At 53.9% G+C, this 18,475-nt stretch overlaps 1 protein-coding gene across 2 annotated transcripts; it reads right to left on the reverse strand.

The window, feature by feature from the left end:
• Positions 1-1,356: 1,356 nt before the first annotated feature.
• Positions 1,357-17,526, reverse strand: Ntrk1 (neurotrophic receptor tyrosine kinase 1). Of its 2 annotated transcripts, XM_021662541.2 has the most exons (17): positions 17,233-17,526; positions 14,438-14,512; positions 14,143-14,214; positions 12,369-12,437; positions 11,592-11,743; positions 11,291-11,433; positions 8,969-9,101; positions 6,661-6,990; positions 6,278-6,295; positions 6,065-6,120; positions 5,708-5,810; positions 5,159-5,305; positions 4,757-4,887; positions 4,451-4,623; positions 2,990-3,230; positions 2,595-2,753; positions 1,357-1,680 (listed from the first exon to the last, which is right to left on the reverse strand). In XM_021662541.2, the coding sequence occupies exons 1-17, from the start codon at positions 17,442-17,444 to the stop codon at positions 1,495-1,497; spliced, it is 2,400 nt and encodes a 799-aa protein (XP_021518216.1). In that variant the 5' UTR covers positions 17,445-17,526; the 3' UTR covers positions 1,357-1,494. The 2 variants fall into 2 exon arrangements, with proteins under 2 accessions (XP_021518216.1, XP_021518217.1); XM_021662542.2 differs by lacking the exon at positions 6,278-6,295.
• Positions 17,527-18,475: the final 949 nt, after the last annotated feature.

Raw genomic sequence — 18,475 nt, forward strand, 5'->3', positions numbered from 1 at the left:
ACCCTCCCTCTGCAGTCCCTTAACTTCAATATCTGTAGCACTTGCCCATGGCCTCACCTGCCTGGTCTGATGCCTCTGCTCTGTCCCTTTCTACGGTGAAGTTGCACCGCCTATCCCAAGGAGAAAGGAAAGGCAAGCCGGCCAGTGAGGCCCCTGGGGACTAGACCTCCCCCCCCCCCCCATCAATCAGCCTGCCGCCCTGGGCTAGCCCTCCATTAGCTGGAACCAGCCTGGATGAGAGGCAGACACACTGCAGGGCCCAGCCCAGGGTGATAAGAACAGATTGAATCACAGGGACAAGGCAGAGAACTGGGCACCCAGGGACAGGAGACAGTCATCATTTGCCCCAGGAGCTGTGTGAGTAAGCATGTGGTATTGCAGAAGTCCAGTGGGTGATGGGAAGTGATGGCTGGTGACAGAGGCTCAGCCCCGCGGTGAAGGCAAGGCTCTGCAGTGGAAAGGAGGCCTGGCTCTCTTCCACTTGGGGGTGGTAGAGCTAGGGGATAGTGATGTGGCCAAAGCCTTAGGTCCTTCAGTTAAGGTCACAGAGAAAGATAAATCCCCTTTTGCCCTGTGAGTGGCATGGGGCAGCACCAGAGTTTTCTCTTCCGGAAAGTCTCCTTGCCCAAGCCCCACCTCCAAGTGCTCAGGCCTGAGATGGGAAATGGAGAGGAAAGAAAGGGGTCCTGGTCTTTGATCTTCAGTCTCTCTCCCATCCCCACCCTACCCACTACAGGACTGGGATTTGAACCCAGGCTCTCATATGTACCAGGCAAGGGGTCCACCACTAAGCTTTTTCGCAGCTCTTTTTTAACTTGTTTTGAGACAGTGTTTCCCTAAGTTGCCCAGAATGCCTTTGAACTGACTCCAAAGCCCAGGCAGACCCTTGAATGTGAAATTCTCCTGCTGCACTTGGCCTCCGGAGTGGCTAAGGTTAAAGGTGTGTATCACCAGGCTTTCTTCCTTCAATCTTACCTCCTGTTGTAGTCACATGGGTGCACACCCACACCACACACACCCCCATTTCCCCTGTCCCAAGACACACCGAGTTTTTCTGTCTTGTTCATTTGTTCTAACTTGTGATTGCTTTGTCTAACCCCACCCCCAGGGGCTGCTGCCCCGGGGCCCTCCTCCCCTTCCCCCGGCATCAGCCTTTGTGAAAACCTAACAGACAGTGAGAGTGTGGACAGGCTGTCACCACCAGGTGAGGGGTGAAGATGAAGTGGGAAGCAGCTGCAAAAAGCATAGAGGCAACCCAAGAGGGACCAGAATGGGAACTGACTCCAGAGCTACACAGAGCACAGCCTCTACTGAGTCCCAGAGCCCTTCTCCCCAAGAATGGGCAAGAGACACAGCCAGGGATAATAAATATAATTGCTATTATAATGGATGCTGGCCAGGAAGCAAGGCCACCCTCCACATGCTGAGGGTGAGAGTGTGGTAGCTGCTGGGCGCTGAGGGACCCCCGGTGGCCTGACACCCCGGTCTTGGCTCCTAGCCCAGAACGTCCAGGTAACTGGGCGGCGCCTGAGCCAGGGCCTGCAGACGCGCGTGCACATCCTTCATGCTGCAGCGCTGCTGCGGTTCGCGCTGCCAGCAGCCACGCATGATGGCGTAGACATCAGGGGGGCAGGCGCGCGGCCGCTCCAGCTCCCGGCCCTGCGTGATGCACTCGATCGCCTGTATGCAAAGGAGAGCGAACTGAGGGTTTCAGGGCACGAAGGTTAGAGGCTCTGCCTCAGTTCCTGGGTGACTGAACTGTACAGAACCCCGCAAACTCTGCGGCTCCTTCCTGCTCCGACTCTGGAAAGCAGGAACAGAATGAGTAGCGCCTGACTGTAGGACTGCCTCCAGAAGGCTAACGTCACACCTATGATGACTTGCCAGGTTGGGTGAAGAGAGTGCGGCACGATGTTGCTAAGCCTGTCACCCTTGGCCTATACCTCCCAGGTGCAGAATAAAAACGAGCAGTGTGGGACAGCTATAGCCCTTGGGCCTTGGGAGGCAGGGGAGGGGTTCGGTTTAAAGCAGAGGCAACCCTTATTTCTCCCCTTTGTGGACCCCACTCTGTGGGGATATAGCTGAAAAGAAACTGTAGCAATAGTTAGTCTCCAGGAAGGGCTGCTGGGCGGCTACAGACTCTAACAAAGAGAGATAGTGACAGGGAGATGGTTGGAGAAGGCGCCTGGAGCCTCTTTCCCCTTCTCCCCACCCCATTAGAGGACTTGGATTATGGGCAGCACTAATTCCATTCCTTCTCTCAGTGCTTGAGAAAATTAAAATCTATAACCCTCTCCCCCACCCCATCAGCCTCGGGGGAACAGACTGCATTAGAAGGAGAAATGGAAACTGACAGCTGTGAGCCAAGGAGGAGGCTTGGGGGAGCTGCTGGCGAAACAAAACACCTGGGGTCTGCTCTAACTGTGGCCAGCCAGGAGGGCAGCAGAGGGCAGGACTGTCCTTTTCCACCTAACCTCCAGCCTTCCCGTTGTTCTGTCAGGCCCTCTCTCCCATCCTCTCTCCTCTGCCCTATAAATGCCCACTGTGACCTCTAAGACACAGTCATGGGCTCCAGGACGCCTGGCAGGGCTGACCTCGGTGTTGGACAGCTGGTACCAGGGCTGCTTTCCATAGGTGAAGATCTCCCAGAGCACCACCCCGAAGCTCCACACGTCACTCTCAGTGCTGAACTTTCGGTAGAGGATGCTCTCAGGTGGCATCCAGCGGATGGGCAGCATGGTCCGACCTCCCACCTGCAGAGATGCCCTGCGTCACCCCCACCAGGGGCAACCACAAAGCCATCCCCACCACATTAAATAGAGAGAAGGCATGCCAGGGCTGGGGCTGAGGGACTAGTAGAGAAGAGAGGTTCCCACCCAGGGCTGAGGTGCTGGAAGGAAGGGGAGGGCGAGCCGGGTAGTGCAGGGTCTTACAAACTCCAGCCAGGGGGTGCAGTGTGGCTGCCGGGGGAGGCTGTAGGGAACCTTACGCGGTAATAGTCTGTGCTGTAGATGTCCCTGCTCATGCCAAAGTCTCCAATCTTGACCACTAGTCCCTGGCCCACCAGACAGTTGCGCGTGGCTAGGTCCCGGTGCACGAAGTGCAGGCTGGCCAGGTACACCATGCCTGCAGCTACCTGGCTGGCCACAGCCAGGAGCTGCCCAAGGCCCAGAGGACCGGGGGCCACATCCTCACCACCAGCCAGCAGCTTCGCATCAGGTCCATGGGACCTGAGAAAGACAAGGAGAGGGTGAAGCTGGGACAGAGGGGGAGAGAGGAGCCGGGAGGAGGAGCCCCAGGAGCTATGGAATGAAAGCCTAAGATTGGGTGATAAAGGAAGGGACTGGGGGCAAAATGGAGGGAGGAAAGAAGGAGGCATCTGTCTGGGGAGTTGGGGTAAGGGAGAAAACAGGGTTGTCTTTCTTCACAGCCAACCCCACCCCCCGGGGATACTGTCCATAGTCCTTGGAGGAACTCAGCCCCAGCCTCCAGCTGCCCCTAGACTCCATCATTGTCACGTCACTTAGCACAGCCTTTGCTAAGATGAACTGTTTTTGCTCCCTATCCACTCTGCCCACAAAGGGAGCCTCTCCAGCTCCAGGCCAGCAACTTGATTCCTCTTTGAATCTCCTGGACCTTTCCCCCCACTTTTGCCCTTAGTGTCCAGCTATGCCTCGAACGGTTTTCCAGGGTGCACCACAGCCTGCAACTCCAGGCCATCCTGAAGACTCAGTGCCACGCCCCAAATACTTCCCCTTCCCAGCCTTTTTTCCAGCTGGTTGCTTTGCTAGCAGTGCCTTTTCCAACTTGCTAAGTGTTTGTTGAACACCTCTGAGACCAGTGCATGGGAGTAGAGAGTGGTATATGAATAAGCACACACAGTCGGGGGTGAAGATAGAGAAGGCTTCTTGGAAGAAGGGGCATTTAAACTGAGACTCCAGTCCAGAGCAGAAAAGTAAGCCAGGGAATGGAGGCAATGTAGCTTGGAGGGAGGCCCTATGTGTTGTCAGAGGAAGATGGAAACACAAAGGCCCAAGCCCCCTGCCCAAAGCCTTCCAGGCTTGCCTCAGAGTCTCTCCTTCTCCCCTGGAGCTTCAAGGAGCATCACCAGCTGCTCCTCACACAGCCTGGGCCCTCTCTGCTGATATCTCTCTAGCTAGGCCTGAACGCTGTCCACAAACAAGAAAACAGCTCCCCATGGCCATCCCTTGACTGGTCCCTCTGCTAGTCCATCTCCATGCACCTTGGGGCCGGCTCGCCTAACCTATCTGGAGCCCCCCTGTGCCCCTAAGTCCCAGGGCACACTCCTATCCAGGGCCTCTTGTAGCTGAATCCTATAGACCACACAAGTGAACCTTCACTCCCGAGAGCTGCTGGAAAGCCAGATCAGATCACCTGGCTGACAAGCAAGGAATAGACCAGGGATTGGGCCAGGGCCAGGTTCTCGTACCGGAGGAAGCGGTTCAGGTCCCCATGGCGCATGTACTCAAAGACCATGAGCAGCGGGCCGCCCTCAGTGCACACTCCAAAGAAGCGCACAATGTGCTGGTGCCGCAGCACGGTGAGCAGCTCCGCCTCACGCTCGAAGTCCTGCCGTGCACTCTCAGATGCCTCCTTCAGTGCCTGGGGCGGGGGTGGGCACAGAACTGGAGGGGACCCCAATCTCATCTCGTCTTGTTCCAGTCAAATGTCCCCATCCTGACAGGGTGGTGCTGAGGGCCACAGGCCAGCACTCCCTACCAGGACGAAGTCTCACCTTGACAGCTACTAGCATCTTGTCCTGATCATTCAGAAGGTTGTAGCACTCGGCAAGGAAGACCTTTCCAAAGGCGCCCTCCCCTAGCTCCCACTTGAGGACGATGTCCCGGCGCTTGATGTGATGGACAGCTGGGAGGGACTTGAACAGTCAGAGGCAGCTCAGGCTTTGGCAGGGTGGGGCAGTGGGAATGGCAGGGTAAACACAGGAAGTGGGGTGTGGGTGGGTGTGAGCATCTTCCCAGAGATATGGCCCCTGGACAGAGCTGCAGACAGGCTAGACTCTGAGATATGGTGGGGTGAGGCCTGAGTCAGCACAGTACTGGCCCAGGGTACACACACGCACACACGCACACACGCACACACACACATGCTCACACTCTACTGTAACACAGTTCCTCACAGGTATCACTGAAGTACTGTGGGTTCTCCATGATGTGGCCCTGGAGTCCAGAGCCTTTGCCCTCGGTAGGGGAGAGAGAGCTGCCGCCCAGTGTCATGAAATGTAAGGACATGGCCAGTCCATCCTCTGGAGCCAGAACAGCAGGGCCTGGGGAAGAGACACACCCCAGTGGAGCCCCACAGCCATCTCTAGCCTTGCTTGAATAGTGTCAGGCTCCCCACAGCTAACTTGCAGAAAGCGCAGAGCAGTGCCAGAGCAAGACAGTAGGCAGCGGAGGGGAGCACCAAGGCCTCTCTTGATCTGGCTCCTGGCATCAAAGCCTCCCCTGCTCCTGACAGAGCCAAACCCTCCAGACCCACTCGGTGTTTGACAACTCAGTCACCAACTAAGAGCTGCTACCTATAAAATGATCCTGCCCCAGCCCAGCTACACATGAGCCCCAGAGACAACCCCCAACTGTATGCCAAAGACAGGGCAGAGGTGGGAAGAGTCAGCAGAAAATCAAGCTAGTAGGATAGATAGACAGATAGACCTCTGCTGCCAACTCACGGTTGATCCCAAATTTGCTTCTCTGTCCACATTTGTTGAGCACAAGGAGCAGGGCAGAAAGGAAGAGGGCAGCAGAGATGGCTAGGCCCACAGCCACAGAGACCTAGAAGTAGGGTCAGGCCCACAGGCTTCTGTACTCTGAGCTTTGCATAGCTCCATCCTACAGAGAAATCCAGAGCCAGGCCCCTAGCCCTGTGCCCAGCTGCCCTAGTGACCACAGCTAGCTAGGAAAGTGGTTAGCCAAGCTCAGGTCACAACAGATTGATTAGCTTTCTCTAGCTCCAAACGACAGGCAAAGAAGCCATAGCTGGCCACCCCATCCTACGTCCCTCATCAGCTTCCACATCACACACTCACCCCAAATGGTGTTTCATCTTTCTTCTCCACTGGGTCTCTCGATGTGCTGTTAGTGTCTGTAGGGACACAGGGCACAAAGGGTGGGCCTTGGCACACACTGCCATGTCCCTGGCAGCTGTTCCCCACCCTGGCCACAGCTCAGGGTCCCAGCTAGCTCTCCCCTCTGCGTCAGGTCTGAGGCAACACAGCTGCCCTCTGGCCCAGGCAACTCACCCACTGGCGAGAAGGAGACTGCGGCAGGAAGGAGGAGAGAAAGCAGTCAGAGGGGGAACCACTGAGGCCCTGCCCTCCATGATGTTCCTCTATGAGGTGGAATAGGCTGCTGAGCCTCAAGAGAGCTGTGGCTGCCCAGAGGGCACAGCCCTCTCCTTAGCCTGCATAGATGGAACAGCTCAGGGCCTCAGCAGGCCTGGCTTGGGACAGGGGTAAGGAGGACAGCATAGAGCTGGTCACCAGCTCTTTGGTACAGAACAAAGCATTTCAGCTCTGGGAACCAGGGTCACAGCAGGCAGAGACCAGACCTCCCTGGATTGCTGGGTCCCCACCCAGGTGCTCCCCAGGAGCAAGCAGGTCAAGGTTCAGGGCAGTTCTCACACCAGGGATAGGGTCCTCAGGGTTGAACTCAAAAGGGTTGTCCATAAAGGCAGCCATGACGGAGTCAGCAGCCTGGCCGTAGGGGTTGAAAGCCAGCAGTGTGTAGTTCCCATTGTTGACATGAGTGGGCTGGTTGAGGCGAAGGCAGCCGTGCCGCACGCTCTCATTGGTCAATGCCGACTCCAAGAACTGAGTGAAGATGAAGCTGGTCTCGTTGAGCACAGAGCCATTAAAGAGCCAGCGCAGAGAAGGTGCAGGGTGCCCATCCACGGAGAAGGGAATGCACCAGTGGTGCTGCTCCACTGCAATGGCCACGTGCACACTGGGCGGGACTATGGGAAGAAAGCACGTGACAGGAAGCGGGCAACTGACTGGATGTAATCCAGGGAAGGGACAAATCAGGGGTAACAAACCAGAGAAAACAAAGCAGCAGACCCTAAGAAGTTCTCAAGGAGACACATTTCTTAGCACATGATACTGAATATGGCAGCAAATGGACAAAATCAGAGTCTTAGGAAGCCCGGTCGGTACAGGTCTGGTGGTATTGGCCTTCCATCCAGGCTACTTGGGGGGTCGTGGGTGCCAGCACAGCACAGAAAAACAAAAACAAAACAAAACAAGAGATACAGCTTTGAGACAGTCACAATCCTGAAAAATCGAAAGCCCCTCAATAATAGAAAAAAAAGTGTAATATATGTGTATAAACACACACAGTTTATATGGGAATTGTGACTAGCATTCATGCCATGAAATATATATATAGTACATGAAGGAATTCTAGTTACTTTTGTTGCCACAGATGAATTTCACAAATATAAAGTCTGAACAAAGGGAAATAGATGATGAAAATAATAGAGTAAGTTTTCATTTAAATAATGTGTGAAAACAAACAAAAAATTCTATTGATAGGAAAGAAGACATGTAGAAAGGTATTTTTTAAGATTTATTTTTATTTTATAAAAGTATGAGTGTTTTGCCTGCATGTATGTATGTGTACCACATTAGTGCCAGGTGATCTTGGAAGCCAGAAGAGGACATCAGATTCCCTGGAACTGGAGTTACAGATGGTTGTGAATCGCCATGTGGGTGCTGGGAACCCAATCTGGGCCCTCTGCAAGAGCAATCAGTGCTTTTAAACAACAGAAAATGCTCATAATTGCTCAATTTCCAGCCCTTGTAGAAAATGATTTTAGCAAGGAAGTGTTTAAGATAAAAATTAGGATGGAAAAATGAAATTGGGACTGAGTGAGGTGTGTCCTAAAGTCCTGGCAAGTGTAGTTCTTTTATTTGTTTGTTTGTTTGTTTGTTTTGCTTGACTGTTTGATTTTGTTTTTTGAGAGAGGGTTTCTCTATGTAACAGTCCTGGCTGTTCTGGAACTCACTCTTTAGACCAGGCTGGCCTTGAACTCACAGAGATACACTTGCCTATGCTTCCCAAGTGCTGGGATTAAAGGCAAGCGCCACCATGCCTGGCTCTGGCAAGGGTCATACTTGCTTAAAGTACGTAGGTTATCCAGGTATGGTAGTTTTGTAACCCAGCGTCTTGGAGGCTAAGACAAGAGGCTCAACAGTTCTAGCATTGCCTGGGTTTCATTGCAAGACTCCATCTCTAAATAAATAAGTAAATGAGTAATGTGTATGCTTGATGTACATTGCTATGCATATTTCACAATAAAAGAGACGTGGTAGTGGAACACAGATTAAAGATAATTTGCTGGCAAAGCCAGAGCAATTATAGCAACAAACATAAAGAAGAAATCATGAGAGGAATTCCCCTCTCTTCTATCTAGAATGCTTATGTACCCCCTCGATCAAACCTAACCTTGCCTAAGAACACAATGCAGAACTGACGTAAGCCTCCTTCACTAGAATTCCGGCCCTGACCTCATTCCATCCACAAAGTTCAGTTTGCACAAATGTCAGTCCAAGCTGGAAGAAGTTCAGTCCTGGGCTAGTGGAGACTCTGCCAGCTATAAAGTGGTTGTCCCAAACCTAGACTAAAATCCTAAGTGAAATAAATAAGATGGCAGGACAAAGGCCTTAAAGAAGAACAGGCTATGAATCCCGCCTGCAGCTGGTGCTGAGGGCCTCAGGTAGCTTGGGCAGTCGGCCAGAAAGAAATCCATCCCTCACCCTCCGGCCTTGAGGAGCCTCTAGGACTTCCCAAGCAGGATCAGGTTTTCATGGGAATCTGAAAACAGCTGGGAGGGAGCAGCTGTAGAGACGCCCACTCGCCCTCCCATCTACCCGCCCCCCTTTCCAGAGAAGAGATGGGTGGGGGTGGGTGCAGGGGCTGTCTTGGGGGCTTACAGGAGACGCTGGCTTGGAGAGAGACCTCAGCCCGGCCCACGTCATTCTCTGCCCAGCATGTCACATTCTTCTTGTTGAGGTCTTTGGTGACATTGAGCAGGGTTAGCCCCAGGGACGGCAGATCGCCAGATTTCTGGACCAGAGAAGAGAGAGTTATCAGAAGGGCTTCAGCAGGCATAAGCAGGAGGCAGGGGGATAGAGCCCTATCGCCCCATATGGAAAGAGGGAGGGCTGGGGAAGCAAGAAGAAGGGGGAGCAGATCAGATCTGTGATGGAGAATGGCCTCCTTTGCAGTTTGTAGAGTAGCTCCTGGGTCAGAGACATCTATAGCACAGCCAACAGCCTCAAAATAGGTAGCTAGCACTCTAAAACGTTAGTGGCAACCAAGAGCCAGATGGCAGCCATGGCGCTTCAGCCACCAAATTCACAGATAGCTCATCAGAGAGCCAAGCAGAACCTGGCCAACTCATTCCTGGCTCATAAAGTTCTCGCAACCCAGTCCTAGTCCAAGGAAGGCTAGAAACAAAGAGAACGTTAACAGGTTGAAGCTGGAAGCAGCTTCAGCAGCAGCAGCACATCATCCTTCAGCAGAGGAAAAGGATATCTGTGAATGACATCAGAGAGATGACCAATTCTGAATCTCCATCCCAAGATTAAAGCCGGCTCAGATTATCTTCCTAAAAACCATGGCTGCACTACGTGCAAACTGAACTTTCAAGAATTCTCAATCTTGACAAGTTCAGCAATTGCTTATAAGTTGAAGAAGCAGGAAGAATTTTCCAGTTTCCTGACCCTGACTGTACCCCAGACTCTACATCTTACCATGTAGTCCTAGCTGGTCTGGAACTTGCTCTGTAGACCCAGCTACCCTTGGATTCAGAGATCTGCCTGCCTCTGCCTCCCAAGTGCTGGGATTAAGGGTATGCACCACCACCGCCCAGCCACTTCAGAGGTCTTGTTCATTATTTTACTGGGCTCTAGCAGTGGGCTCTGCCCACCCAGGAATTAGAAAGTTGACCTACAGGAGAAGGTTTAGTTTGGAGACCCTCACTTTAAAAGGAGAGTCAAAGCCAATTGCTGGAGACCCCTGGGGCACAGAGAGCCTGGTAACATGGAAAACTGCTGCTGCTGGAGGCTCCTCCCACTCAGAGAGCAAGGTTACAACAGTAACGGACAGGGGGTGAGCCAAGGAGAGTCCATATCTGCGTGTGGAGACAGCTTCAGTCAACTTCGGAAAGCCCCAGTTTCTGCTACCTCTTTTGGGAATGGACGTGTTACTAACACCTGTTTCCTAAAAACTTCCACAGAAAAGTCACGCCCTGACTGGGGTGTGTTGCGGTGAGAGGACAGCCAGTGGGCTCCACAGAGAAACACTGTCTGAGGGTGGGGAACTCTACAGTCAACCGTAGCTAGTGTCAGTTGCCTGAGAACAGACACAGGCCTGGGGAGACACTCAGGTAAGAGAGACCGAGGCCAAACAATGCCTAGAGGATGGCAGAGGCCATGGCTGCCTTGGCTCACAGATAAGAAAACCAAAAATAGGAAATTTTTTTTTTCCTGAAAGTTATTCCAAGAAGAAATTAGTGAGGGTTGAAGGGAAGGCTCGATGGGTAAAGCCCTGGCCATGCAAATGTGAGGGCCTGAGTCTGGGTCCCTGGAAGCCCCATAACACTGGGCTCAGTGTCCTGTGACGCCAGTCATCTCACAAGAGGGACGGGAGACAGACAGCAGGCTCTGGAGTCTCTGGGACAAGCAGTGAACAGGACAGTGGAAGGATATGGAAGGTGAGGACGGACATCTGAGCTTGTCCTCCAACCTTCACGTGTGTGCCGATGCGTGTATGCCATTGCACAAGTGCCAATGTATGTGTGTGCCGATGCGCATCTGTGCACACAGTCTCTAAACTAAGCAGTGATCGCTGGAACCAGCTGCCCTTCACTGATATGTTTATAACATACAAGACACTCCTGCCTCCCGAGGGCCCAGGGAGACCTAGAAGCCCTGGTGAACAGCTCTGGAAGTGGAGCACAGATCCTGACCTCAGGCCTCAGTCTCCCAAGCTAGAGAAAGAACACACGGGAGGAATGGCTTGCTGAGTCCCTCCTGGGCCTCACATGTGAGCTCTTGCAGCCAGCTTTTGTTAAAAAGGCCAAGGCTAGGGGCGGCGCTGGGGTTAGGGTGCCCTAAGGACTTCCTGTTTCCCAACTGTCACTTCTGTCCTGAGTCTGAGCCTTCTCTGTCCTTCTCTGTGAGCACCTCATTTCTTTCACTGTCTCTTATAGTGTGGTCTTTGATTCTTTTGAGGGGCTGCAAGGCTCTCACCTTCACTGTGGCTGTTCCTTCCAGCTCTGTGAGGATCCAACCAGCCTGCTGCAGGGCCTGCCCCTCCACCTGGCACTGCAGAAACATGTCATCCCCCACTTTCACAGGGTCATTGGGCATCTCAATCTTCACTGTGGGTACACCTGCCACCCAGGGTATGAAGGGGTTAGAGCCTAAGAGTGGACTGGCGAGCCCCACCCACCCTGCACCAAATCCACACAGTATGGCCTCCAGGGTCCATAGCTCCTACCAATGCTATCCCAGGACCCTCCAGGCTTCCCCACCTTACAATGGCACCTACCACAACTGGCGTTGTCTTCGAGTGGGAGGAACTGGTCCCCAGGCCCAGAGCCTTGAAGCTTCTGTGCGTGCATATCACACAGCCCCTCCTGCTCCCAGTGCTGGAGCCAGTACAGGGCACAGGAGCAGTTCAGTGGGTTCCCTGCCAGGCTCCTGTTGGGTAGGGGATGCTGAGAGTCAGGGGGAGGGAGTGCAACAAGTCTGAGGAGCCAGGAGGCAGTGCTCTGGAGATGGTTGGCCACGGGGGTCTAAGCAGAAGGGGTGAGGTTTGGGCCAGGTCCATAACCACCACAGTAACAAAACTTACGATACTAAAAGAAGTAAGGGCATATTGTTGCCAGCTGAGGGCTGCATGGAATTTCTTTAGCCCAGCTCTAGGGTAAGAAGCCAAGCACGGCAACACAGGGGGTGTCTTGCCATGAAGTCTGTGGGTGCCCATTGCACACGTGGTCTCCTGTGTGCATCTACCTTCTAGTGTGTGTGCAGTGGGAATGGGACTGCTGTTGTCAAGCACCAAGGTGGGCCTGTGGTCTGCTGAACAGAGCCCTGAACCTCTGGACACACACGCTATGCAGCCACTCTGGCTTCCCAGCCCTGCACTCTCTGCTTTGGTGGAGGAGAGAGGGTGACAGGCACTCACTCAATCCTAAGTACAAGACACAACACAGTTTCCAGAGATGCCGACCTCCCACCTTCCCCCTGCTCCACAGAGTCACAAACACACACAGCCACACATCACACACACTGCCCCTTGCCCTGCCCCTGCCCACACACTCACAGGTCCTGTAGAGAGAGGCCCTGCACAGTTTTCCAGGAGAGAGACTCCAAAGCATTGGAGGACAGATTCCTGTGGGAGGACAGATGCCCTGAGCCAGTGGCCTTACTCTGACCCGATCCGAGGCAGAAGCCTGAAGGAGACTGCTGCCCTCTCCCCAGCCCAGACAATTAGAACAGGCTTAAAGTAGTGTGCTCTACCTGCAGATATGTGGGAACGTGGGAGTAGGGTGGGCAGGTAAGTCTTCCTGAGTACAGTCTTCTGCTTGGGACAACAAGGGTTAATCCCACTTAACCCTCTCCCTGACCCCAGGGACTGGGATCCAAGGGAACAGCCGGTCACCCTCCCCCACACAGCCCCAGCTGGTGAAGTGCTGAGGCCACAGCTGGGATAAGAGGCTCCATCTGTGCTCCCCACCAAGGAGGAAAGGAGAACCTAGGTCCTCACAACCCCTCCCTCACCTAACCTCAAGGCAGAGATGTCAAAGTACTTCCTCCAGCCCCTGCCCCTTCCTTCCTGTTCCTCCATAAGCACTTCAAGCAGGAAGAGACAAGGGCATAGCTCCCCAGGTTGAAAGAAAGAAAGAAAGAAGGAAAGGAAAGGAAGGAAGGAAGGAAGAAGGAAAAAAGAAGGAAAGAAAGAGAGTCCAGCTAGAGCTCTGCTCCTGCGCCCCAAGAGTGTTTCAGGACCTCTGTGCTTTGTGCCTACAATCCACTGCCAGGACCAGCACCCTCATCCCTGAGGGACATGCCCTAACCACTCTCCTTGCCTATCCATCTTGGCTTTATAGAGATTGGAATGAATTGGGAACACCACCTTGGATTAGATTAGAGCTAGGTGTCACACCTGTCCTATTTTATAGAGCTATGTGACCCCAGTCAAGAAACAACTTAATTCCCAGAATTTTCAATATAAAACAGAGACAATATTTTCTCTGTCCCAGGTTGATTGTAAGCAGTCACTGCCATAGAGTCATGAAGTGATACCCATTTGAAAATTCTTTTTAAGGGTTTTTGTTTGTCTGTTTTTGTTCTTTTGTTTTGTTGAGACAATGGCTGGCTGGCCTGGAGCTTGCTGTGTAGCCACTTAGGAGCTGGAACTTCAGACCCTCCTGTGTCCCCAGTGTGTGTAAACCAGCAATAGGGTTATAGGCTTGTATCACCACAACTAGTGTATGTGGTGGTTAGGGGGGGTCAACCCCAGGGCTTTATGAACAGTGGGCAAATACTCTACCCACGAAGCCGCATTGCCAACCCTAACTGTAATACAGTAGGTAACACAACACCCATCTGAGAGTTTAGAGGATCCAGCCCAACTCTGTGAATGACAGGCCTCCAACCCAGGGAGGGACTGCAGGGATCCCAAGTGCACCTTCTACCCGCGCCATGGTCCTCTGTCCACTGCAGAACAAGTAGCTGTGTTTCTCAGGAATGAGAAGGGCAGCAGACAGAACATGCCACCTCCCAAGTTGGCCTGTGGCCAAGTCAACACACCCCGCAGGAGAGGAGATGAAATTCTGTCGAGAACCAGGGGCCTTGCTCCTGCCCCTCGCTTCCTATGAACTCCAGGCAGAGAGCCTGGGCAGGGGCTGATGAGAAGCATTTCTGAGGCATAGAACATGGAGGCGAAACAACAAAAATTCTAGCCTGATTGGATGAGAATCATGACACCGAAGCAGAAAGAAAGGGGACCAGGCTGAACGGTCCCCAGGGGAGCACAGAGCCCATTAGCAGCTCCTCCTCAGCCCCGCCCTCACGGATCCAGCCTGACCACTCACAGGTGACGGAGCCGAGGAGTGAAGTGGAAGGCATCTGGGGCCACAAAGCGGAGGCCACTCTTCACGATGGTTCTAGGAAAGGGGTAAGAGGGATTTAAACTCTGCCCCCCGCCCTCCCAGATGCCCCTGTGGAGCCGTGCACCCTCTCCATCCCTTAGTTTCCACAATTACCTGGATCCCCTCAAGCCCCTGAGCCTCCAGCCCTCTCCCAGACTCTCAGGTCTTCCCAGACCCCAATGTGTGTGGGCACCCACCACCCTGTGCCCAGGCCCACCCTGTCCACCCTAGTCCTCACAGGCTTCTCAGCTCCCCCAGGCCCTGCAGGTCCCCGAACTCCAGGCGTCGCAGATGCTGCTGGTTTTCCACATAGCTGCAAGGAGACGGGAGAGGAGCGGGCCAACAGGAGTCAGGGCCTCAGTGGAGTTACCCCATGTCCACAAGCAATCCTCCTCCCTTACAGCAAATGCACTATTCACACACAAACCCACTTCGCAACCCATTCACACACATGTCCCACGTGCTGAAAAGACCCACGAGTCACATATGTGCATACATGCATGCATGCACCCTCACCTTTACATACATGCGGACAATGACATGCCTCCTGCAACACATATGCAAGAGTACAGAAACGCACAGGGCTATCCCAATACCCTCACTCAAGGACACACATAAACAAAGCTCACACAGACTTCTCCTATTCATACCCAGATGAGAAGGTGTGAAGACATATTAGTCAAGGCACATTGCCATTGTCAGCATGGGGCTCCATTTTTACAGCAGGCTTCTCCAGCGTGTATATGCTCAACAATAGGGGGTCGCTCATGCCCAAGACTTACTCCCACAAAGGGCAAAGCTCTTGGTGCTGCTGCTCCACCCAGTGCTGAAGGTGCCCCAATTGTCATGCCAGTGTGTGCTCCCAAACATACTTGCTACTCTCTGGGTTCATTGACACTGAACACACAGACGCACACACGAATGCACCCCACCCCTCTGTCCCTTTAGTTCATTAGTTCTTTTCCACACTCTTCCAGAGCAAGCAAGAAGCATAGAACTGTCGGGGACCCCAGTGGAGTGGACAGAGTCCAACTGTGTGGATGAAGAGAGATGGGGATACAGTGTGAGACACAGGAAGGCTGAATGAGGCAGGTAGCAGAAAGTGGGCAGATAAACAAAGAGTGGAAAACTCAGAAGGGAATGACAGCAAAAAGACAGTGGGATTGGGAGAAGGAAAGGGACATACAGATAAAAAACAAAAAAGGGAGACACTGAGACAGAGATAAGGATGGAGAACCAGGGAGAATAAGAACCAGGGAGGAAAAGAAGAGAAAAGAAAAAAGACATGAGAGCCAGGAGCACTGGGGGTGGGGGAGGTGGAGTGGCTGTGGTTGCAGTCCTATCTTGTGAATCTGGCATTCTGGAGTTCCTGTGAAGTCACTCCCCTGTAGTGACTTGTCCTCTAGGTCCTCCTCTCCCCTCCCCACCCGCACGTGTGCCAGGGGCCCCTGACTCACTGACAATTCTCAGAACTCTTCCCCTCTCTTGTGGACTTTCTCTAAAGAACACCAAAAGAGCAGGGTCAGCCCAAGGGCCCTGTGCTTCCCCATCCCAGCCTTGACCCCCACAGGATGGGTGTGTGAATGTCTGTCCCCTGGAGGCCTAAGGATTTATAGCTACTTTGAGGGAGGCCAGATCACTGTTCTGGCCCAAGGTTTTCGAGCTATGGAGACCCAGGGAGTTGCTAAGAAGATGCACATAGCTGGGTATGTGCGAGCTGTCAGGCAATGTGAGCCATGCTGCCTCATTTGTTCAGATTCATAATCAATCTGTCTATTCGAGTCCATTAGCTCCTTGCTAGCTATGCGGTGAGAGAGGAGGGGGAAGTCTGTGCAGGAGGAGTTGGGAGGTTCAGACCCCACCCAGGGGGGACACCTCAGCTCACCACCCTGCCAACCTCCTCTTTTACAGTGCTGGCTTGTCCACTAGCCCTGGCCTGGGCTGGACTTCCCTGGGGCCTGGAAGGGCTCTTGGGATTGAGAACACTGATGCAAACAGTCAGGGGTCTGGGCTCTGGTTTGGATGGACAGGCCTGGGGGCAACAATCTAGTCCTCATGTCCTGTCCCATCATGCAGGAGCCCAGACTGAGACAGGGCCATCTCCTCTCTTCCTTGTCTCCCCAGGGCCATTAGAGAGAGATTGAGTACCTCCGTTAATTACCACAAGATGCCTGAGAAACTCGGTGCCACTCACTGCTGGCTCCACCAGCATGTAGAATACTCAAGTATTTTCCAGTCATCACTGTGTGATGCTGAGTCCCTTCGGGTCAATTATACTCTCATAGGTTTCACTAGTTGCTAAACAGTACTTGAGTATTTTGTAAGCGATTATTGCAGAAGGTCAAAGTACTGCAGAGCTGAAGGTCCCTCCCAAATCTAGACCTGGAAAAGGGGAGACTCTCTCAGCAGCAGCCCTGATTCCCTGATACAAGTAGAGACACGGTGAAAGGAAAGATGGGAGAGCAGGGAGAGAAGGAAAGGGGCTTCATTTCCCACATCCAAATCAAGGAGTCTTGTAATCAGTGAAAAGGAAAGAAAAGCTCAGACACCAAGGCAGTTCCTCACCACCTCCCACCAACTCCAGCCCAATCACAAATCCAAAGAAGAGATGGATTTCTGGGAATGACAAGGAAGAAGTTGGGGGCTGTCTTTTCCCTAAGAAAGAGAAGATAGCAAAGTACCACACTGCCAAATTCTGCACAGCTAACCACTCCTCCACGGGGCAGAACTTGGGCTCTTGACTAAACCCCACACAGAGATCGCCGAACAGTATCTGGTCCGCCGAGTTTCCCTCTTGCTCTGTCCCAAGCTAGCACCCCAGCTACTCTTGATCCTGGGCGACATCCAGACAGTGACTGCGTGCCTTTGCCAGGGTGATGGCAGCAGCAGAAGCCGCTGCAGCACAGCCAAAGGCTACACGTGCCAGTCTCCTACAGCAGCCTAGCCTGGCCCCTCAAAACCAGAGGTGAGTGCGCGCCCTCGGGAAGGGCTGTGCCCTCCTGACACTGCGCGCCTCTCCCGCCACATACTCACAGCTCCGTCAGGTTCCCGGCGCCCCGCAGCCCATGGAGGGTGTCCAGGGCGCCTGTCCTAGTGCAGCGTAACCCCGAGGGGCCCACGGGACAGCAGGCCTCCCGGCAGGATGCGGCGCAGGCAGAGGCCAGCATCAACGAAGCCAGCAGACCGCCTAGCCCTGTGGCCGGGAGATGCCAGCCCAGCTGCCCGCGCCGCTGGCCTCGCAGCATCCCGGCGGCGCCCGCCTAGCCCGGGCCGAGCGGCCGTCAGTACACTCCTAGCTGCTGCCGCCGGGCCTCGCGCGACACGTGCGCGGGGCGGTGTTAAAGACCAGCCTCCAGGAGAGGGCGGCACCCACAGCCCCGCCCCGCCCTGCCCCGCCCCGCCTGCCGATGCCCCGGGTGCCCAACTCCCCTTTCGGGGCCCTAATGCCAGTGCGCCTCCCCAGGTCTCTTGCGCGGCTGCAAGAGACCTGGGGAGACGGACTGCCACAGATTGCCTCCCTAGTTCTGAGACCAGGGGAGCTAGGAAGCAGATCCGTTCTTTCTTTCAGTAAAACAGCTGCGTTTTCAGATTTGCGGGACAGGCAGAGATTGAGCAAGGAAAAGGCTGAAGCCCAGGTCATTTCAGCCTGCCTCACGGTGCGCTTTGCCTAAGAGAGTGTGCACGTCACTTGGGAAAAATTAGATGAACGTTCTCCAGACCCCAGTAAGGAAAGGAAGGTGGCCCCAAAATGTCTGGACGGAGAACCTGGGGAGGACAGCAGGGTGGAGAACAGGTCTCTGAACGCAGCTGGGCGGAGAGTGGGAAGTGGAGACCTCTTGGTCGGCAAGAGACCAGAGGACGGCGCTAGAAGCTCTGCGCCGCGGCGTTTGCACCCGGCCCGGGTCTTCGAGGGCTCCGGACAGCGGTTCGCAGCCCTGCTAGGATATGCCTTTGGTTTTAGGGCCAGGCCCCAATCCCAGCCAAGCCAGCTGGGCCCCAGAGCCGGGTTGGGCCAAGCATAGCAGGCCTAACATCGATCGCTGTCCTGACAAGCGCATCGATTTCTGAGCGGAGAAATTAATAGATCTCTTAGCCCTTCGGACGTGGGAGTTGCCCGCGGGTAGAACTGGGAACTGTTGGCCCTTGGTATCTGTGAACCTGGGGACGTCTTAGGGTCCCAGCATCCAGGCCACGTAAGGGCAGGTCTTGTGCATTGGCTTCGCGGCTGCATGTTTAGGTCTCACGTTTAAGAGACTGACCGGAAGTGAGTAGGACC

This window comes from Meriones unguiculatus, chromosome 2 (genome assembly GCF_030254825.1).
Source record: "Meriones unguiculatus strain TT.TT164.6M chromosome 2, Bangor_MerUng_6.1, whole genome shotgun sequence".
In the NCBI taxonomy this organism is placed as follows: Eukaryota; Metazoa; Chordata; class Mammalia; order Rodentia; family Muridae; genus Meriones; species Meriones unguiculatus.

Excerpts from the sequence above, each read along its gene's own strand:
- Ntrk1 (XM_021662541.2), bottom strand. The coding sequence starts at position 17,444 with ATGCTGCGAGGCCAGCGGCGCGGGCAGCTGGGCTGGCATCTCCCGGCC. Across the intron at positions 6,991-8,968 it reads TCTCCAAGCCAGCGTCTCCT|TCCCGCCCAGTGTGCACGTG; the intron begins GTAAGCCCCCAA and ends TTCTTCCCATAG. Across the intron at positions 5,811-6,064 it reads AAGATGAAACACCATTTGGG|GTCTCTGTGGCTGTGGGCCT; the intron begins GTGAGTGTGTGA and ends CCCTACTTCTAG.